Source organism: Mya arenaria, chromosome 15 (assembly GCF_026914265.1).
Source record: "Mya arenaria isolate MELC-2E11 chromosome 15, ASM2691426v1".
NCBI classification, from domain to species: Eukaryota; Metazoa; Mollusca; class Bivalvia; order Myida; family Myidae; genus Mya; species Mya arenaria.
The window spans coordinates 45919876-45926859 of NC_069136.1; the positions used below are offsets into that span (position 1 = coordinate 45919876).

The window sequence follows — 6984 nt, forward strand, 5'->3', positions numbered from 1 at the left end:
ATTATTATTATTATTATAGGTCGCTGCTCTGGTAGGGTTCTTGTGCAGCGAAGAGGCCGCAAGTATAACGGGATCAGCTCATAGTATTGACGGCGGATACACAGCTAGATAGAAAAACGGCGGATACACCGCTAGATAGAAAACGCCGGATACAAAGCTAAATAGAACACAACGGATAAAATTTCGACCAGATTCCCCTGTAGTAGTGTAAATATGATAAATAGATAGTATGTTGTTTACACGATATGTCTGTATTTATTATCATGTCATTGTGGATACGAATGGTGCATCTTGAAACGAACTGGTGCATGGTATTTTCCGAAGGTGTTTGTCCAACTGTTAAAGTATTTAATTTAAGGTGAATGAATTGGTCAACGAAGCTTTATTTTTTATCTACACCTTTGGTCTCAGTTAATTTGCCTTTGTAAGTGTTTAAAAATAAAAACAAAAGCCGGTGATAGTGGGCTTAAACAGTGTTGAATTTTCCAGTACTGTCAATGAACATGAGTTTCTATGAAACATTCTGCTGTGTTATTTTAAATGTATCGATACTGCTTTGTGTTGGATTCTTGGATAAGTAAAAAACAGAATTACGAGGTCGTTTCTTTTTTGGCAACATAAGGTTAAATGCATGAACATTAAGAAAACAAACTGGTAAAAACTACGTTGAGTTTTGTCACACACCTCCAACATTTGTAGGCACCATTTTCATATTATGGATGTGTAAACATGTAGCTTTGAAATGTCTTCGACTGAAATGGTTACTTTGAACAGCAGGGTCCTCCGCAGTGATACTAGGAGATTTGGAAGAAATATTTAGATGGTATTTGAGGCATAGTGGTTTGTTTTTTTTTAACTTAATTACGAGTTTGTGCTTTTATCAGGATACTGAAATCTTCGATATCCATTACATCGTTTCTAGTGTTTCTGGTTGTATTTAACATGCAATGAAAGAACAGTGCTTTTTAATGTTTTTATCAATTGTTTAACACGAGTGCCTCGGAGTGAAGGCCAACGCTCGTCTATTGGTGTTGTTTTTTTTAGTCGAAATTAGGTCATTAGTAAATAACTGTAAACTCAGAGTTATGGAACTTGATGTACATCAGCATGTTCACTACGACCACGAAGACGAATGCGACACAAACGACACAAAGGCTATCATAATTCCCCGACTTTTCATTGAAAAAGGACGAGTTAAAAATGAAAACGCCTTAAGGTATGAGAATATCCGATCCCGTTTGACTTATAAAGTAAGCATGATTTTATTTCAAGCTATCTGCAGATGATTATAACTATATGTTCATAATAAAGCTTAATAAAAGGCAATAGTAAATGTTTATATCGACATGTTTTATAATACCTTTTTTAAATATACAGTAGTACATGTATACACTATGTAAATGTTAAATGATGTTGAGGTACGAATCCCGTTTCATAGACCATAGAAACTAATTTCTCCAATATAAAGTTTTGTGGTAAATAAAATGGGAATTACACCGATGCAGTTTGTTCGAAAATTATTGACAATTTTCTTTGTATGTTTACTGCCATGTCAACATAAAATAGGCGTGTACATGATTCCGCAGTACCCGAGACGTTCACGAGGTATTTCGGAACTTATGTCGACTTAACTGGAAAAATGTTATTTTACCGATGAAAGATTGAAATGAAAACCAGAGATAGCGAACATGTACTTTACTAGCGGCCAACGCCCTTAGTGCCCTATGTGGGGTAGCAGTCAGGGGACGACCTGCACTGTGTATGTTTAAACAAAATATGACAACGTGAAGTATGCACATTCATTGTAGAGGGACATTTAACTCATAGACACTGTTTGAGAATGGCTTCATTTTACAGCAAGACGATGATCCTTAACAAACCTCAAAGCATTTAAAACATTAGTTTCAACATCAAAACATCGACGTTCTCAAGTGAACAAGGGTACAGTTCAGGTCTGAGGTCAATGAGAACATTTGGGAAGTTCTCAGAGAAGAAATTACTGTAAGAATTTGCTCATTATCTTTGAAATGATGAGAGAACTGGTCAATTATGGGGCACTATCACTCAAAATTTGCTATCTTCTTTGGTCAATAGTAAGTCCTACCGCTTTATGAGTGCATTGCTAAAAATAGTGGACTGAAAACATAGTGATGGTAACATGCATATATTCACAGCAGTTGACTTAGTAGTGTGACATATTTCTATTGTTTGTTAAGTGACAATTCTAGAATGAAAATGGCAGATATATACTAAGCATTAAATAAATATGTTAGCTCATTATGAGTTACTTATGTTTCGTATAAGAAACAAATAAACATATCGGAACATACGGGATAAATTTAACAGTTGTTCCGTTAAAAAGAAAAAGATGAAGTGTAACATAACAATTTAAAATGACAATTTACGTGTAGATAAGCAAATGTATCGAAAGAAATAATACGTACTTGCACAAATGTTTTGATTTGAAAACAGTATACAATGTAGATAGCATTTAAATACAGATTCACCGAGTGACTCGGTGATATTGCTTTTGTAACATCCACTTTTCAAAAGTATTTCAAACATGTGCCATGGTCGACAGAGCGACAAATGAATTAAACAGCAACAAGCAGAAGTGGATCTTTGAATTATTTACCCTAACAATTCCCATAACATTTAATACCAAGCACAAACTTGCATCAGCAGTTTTATTTTCGTAGCAAAAACTATAGCACCATGTTGTTTGCTTGCATCATGTGTATTCATACCAAGTTCTACTTATCGCGGTTTATCAATATTACCGCTGAACCCAAAGTTCACCAACGACGATATTCATTGTCCTTTTTCTGAGTGTCAACTGTCAGAACATTCTTTACTTCACATTACTACCCTTTGAAAATGTCATAGCCTTGTTTTCCGATGCCTTCTCGAATGTTGTTATACATTGATATTTCGCTGTATGCGCTGCTATCCGGTATCGGCGGAGGTCCCCCCGTTCCAACATGTTTGGTAATTATCTGCAATTCCGCCGTTGAAGAATTTGCGAAATAAACCTCATAGTCTCCTAAATAGAAGATTAACTATGTATTATATTACTTACATATACCAAAACATAATAAACGCATTTACTGTGAACTATATGGTTTCTAAGAAATTTTAGATGTATGAGTGGCATATGAAAGCATTAGGCATTGCAAGAACGCTTACCTTTACGTTATAAAAATGAATTATATAAAATAAGATGTATTTTACGAGAGATATAATGAAAAAAATAGCATTAACATTCTTACGGTTGGATCGCTGTCCTCTCTTCGAATGGGATAATCTGGGAAATGATCAAAGCATTATGATATATTTACGTATATTGCACGTTGAATCATAGTATGTCATCAACCCGAATGCTAAAGCATTCTAGTATATTCTCCAGTTTTACAAGTTTATTATTTTCATACTTTTTCTATAAAACGTTTTTTATTCCCCTACAACCTGATTGTTAACGTGTCGACAAAAAAGATAGCTTCGTATCAAATATGTTCAAATACAAAGAAAAGAACAGGGACAAGCCCAGTAGCCTTATACTCTCAACTAAGATCCTGTTTAAACGCTCAATCACCAAGTTCAAAAAGATACGAATGATCTACGATAATAATCATAAACGCTTCATTTTGACAAATAACATGTACTTACAATGGTGATAAATTATGATTTGTGTTTATTACGTTATTAAACACTCCTCGCCCTAACATTACTCCTTTGTAAAACACTAACGATAATACATACAGGTTAAAATGTACCGGGTTTGAGCCAAACTGCATGAGTTTTCGCAAGTTCACCACTTAAATACTTTGTAAAAAAACTACAGAAACAAGCTCAGTAGCCCAAAAGTCGCAATAACCCCCAAATGAAATCAGTAGACAATATATAGAGAGAGAGAGAGATCTACAAACCAACACACTACCTTTTGCGAGTGCAAGCCAGTGCAACTGCTAACACAGCAATGACGACCAATGCTCCAGCACCAACAGATAAGGGTAACACCATAGAAGTCAAACTTTCTGCCTCGCTCGCTGTCAAGAAAAAGACTATGAAAACTTCATTTTACTTATATTATTCACCTTGTTAAATATGTTCAACTGGCATGTTTAATGTAAATCATGTAAAATTGTTACATTCTTTTTAAGTTAGAATACAAGAATTTATTAGCGACAATTTATATTTGTTTCCTAAAAGTATACATGATGTATGTATTCACGCGTATCACTTCTGTTTAATGGGTTCTAAAACCATAGTCAGCAAAAGTATGTTTTACTTGAAGGTCAACAGATCGATGAGTAAGTTGTGATTCTAATCTGTTTTAAATTAACTGTAAGAAAACAATGCTTTAAACAATATAACAAATTTCGGTGTGTAATTCTGTTCTAAAGGACGAGCAAAATTGTATCAAACTAATAACCGTTGACACATTTCCCTGTTACACGATCACATATAGTGTTCCGACACTTGACATCACATTTCTGACTGCAATCATGGTGAAAATAACCGTCCAGACATTCTCCTATGCAGGTGCCATTATCAGCGAAACAGAGGGTGGTTTCGCCATCCGATCGGCAGTTAGTGGAGCAGTTTGCGTTACAATAATGTCCGAACCTGTTTGGCTTACATCCTAAAGAACATATACCACTGCGGTCGTTACATGCATTGTTCGCACATCCTTCATTACATGTAGATGAACAAATCAAGTTTCCATTTGTGCCTCCACCCCACAGTCCCGATGCGCATTGGTCACAGCCGATACCAGTATACCCCGGCTGGCAGCCATTAACGCAGGCACCACTGTTGTCGTCGCATTCGTTTGCAAGACAGCCATTAGAACATGTTTGATTACAATAGTGTCCAAAGTACTCGGGAGAACATTTATTACATGCTTGACCTTCGTAAAAGTTTTTACATCCAAACAGGCATTCTTTTGAATTAACGTAGCACATATCTTTCAGGCAAGTATCGCAAGTTTGCACAATACATTCTGCTGTAGTCTGATGGCATCCAAGCAGACACTCGAGGTTACAACGGACGGTGCATCCGTCTCTATAATATCCCTGCTTACACTTGCAATGGCCCGTAGTTTTATTGCACGGATCCTCGCAGCCTGAACTACAGGTACTACTACAACTCAATCCATAGTAGTTTCCCGTGCATTGTTCTGGACAATATCCGTCTGTTTCATTGCAATTGGTGGCCGGACAACCATATCCACATGGAGAACTGCAAAAACTATTCCAGGTGTTAGCAATACACTTTTCTGGACAATGTCCATTTGTTTTATTACACGCAACTGGACAACCGAAGCCGCATGAAGAAGAGCATCTGTTTCCATAATATCCTTTTATACATTCCAACGGACAGGACCCGTCACTTTTATTGCATACTCCTGGGCAACCTGTACCACATCGCGAACATTGCAGTCCATAAAATCCATCATGACATTCTGCATCACAATAACCAGTTTGTCTGTTACATGTTTCTGGACATCCTGTCGGACATCCATATGAACATCGGGAGTTGTAGAAACCAAGAGTGCAATTAACCGGGCATGCTCCATCTGATTTCTGGCAAGTTGTCGGACAACCAGCGCCACATCTATCTCTACAAAATCTACTACCACTCGAATAAAAGCCATCAATACATTCACACGATCCGTTACCTTTATCACACGTCTCAGCACAACCTGAGCCGCACGTATTATCACACCGTGGACCGTAAAAGCCATCGGTACAATTGCACTTCCCTGTCAAAGTGTGGCACACTTCTTGGCATCCTTCAGCACATGTATAGGAACAAGACAATCCCCACAGCCCATCCTCACATCCTAAAGCTGAGAGTTTGCATAGTTTAGTTAAATGCCAGCAGATGCCATATCATTTCAACCTTAAGATATTTTAACAACACTGTGTGTTATATTCTTGATCAAATTGTAGTTAAAACCAAGTTGAGTGTATATAGTTGAATTGGACATTTATCATTTACGGCGAAAAACTTTCTACCTACATGTGGAAAACTGTAGTTGAGTAAATTGTCTGATTTGACGAAAATATGATATGTTTATAGTGTATTACGGCCCCAAACCTTAACATTTCAATATGTATATAATGATCAAATTAACAATTTTTATTAACTCAATTTCATAATGAAATGGAAAAGGAATTGCTAACATCGGAAAGGATTTGGTACCGTCTTGTTATTAATCACACACACACACACGGACGCACCCACGCACGCACGGACGCACGAACATACTCACATACACACAAATGTATGCATTTTATATTGTGTAAAAAGTGGTTAACTTATCATGTCAAGTGTTAATGTTACTATCAAAAACATATTAAAAAGTACGTACTGAGAGAACCAAAGATCGATAGTACCCAAACTAAGAACACACAACGTCTCGTCATCATAAACACCATTTAAATGTATTCGAGGTTCCATGCAAACTGACGCTTACATTGATATTTGAGAAAATAGAAAAACCTTGATAATTATCACGGGGTCTAGGAAGTAACGAACACAAGGAAATTAAAATGGCAATGCACATGCACATCTTTAGAAACCACTGCGTGATTTGTTGGTTAAAACCGAATGATTCAATCACCTCAAATAATTCGAAACTATTGCATAAGTTCATATTCTTAAAGGAAGTAACAGGAAATATTCATTGTGTGTGTGATGTGAACAAAAAAATATATAATTGTTCATGTACTTTTTAAATTGTGAAAACAAATGTTTCAGTTTGGGTAAAATATTGTAAATTTAATGAAAACAGTCGAATTTAACATTTTAATGAATATCAGGCATTTGCTGTTTTATCTCAAATAAATCACAGGCTTATGTTACGTTAAAAGGAACAACCCTTTGACCACACCCTCCCCTCCAATTTTGTTTTAAAATTTCAGAACAAAAAATATTGAAACATAAACGTTTATCAAGTTTCAGTAAATATACAACTTC

General features: G+C 36.1%; 1 protein-coding gene across 2 annotated transcripts; it reads right to left on the reverse strand.

Annotated features, from left to right (window-relative positions):
• Nucleotides 1-1246: 1246 nt before the first annotated feature.
• Nucleotides 1247-6492, reverse strand: LOC128218864 (multiple epidermal growth factor-like domains protein 10). 2 transcript variants are annotated; one of them, XM_052926603.1, is made up of 5 exons: nt 6377-6492; nt 5681-5851; nt 3938-4046; nt 3270-3304; nt 1247-3043 (listed from the first exon to the last, which is right to left on the reverse strand). In XM_052926603.1, exons 1-5 carry the CDS (start codon nt 6441-6443, stop codon nt 2865-2867), a joined length of 561 nt encoding a protein of 186 aa, XP_052782563.1. In that variant the 5' UTR covers nt 6444-6492; the 3' UTR covers nt 1247-2864. The 2 variants fall into 2 exon arrangements, with proteins under 2 accessions (XP_052782563.1, XP_052782562.1); XM_052926602.1 differs by having other exon boundaries at nt 4433-5851.
• Between the last annotated feature and the right edge of the window lie 492 nt (nt 6493-6984).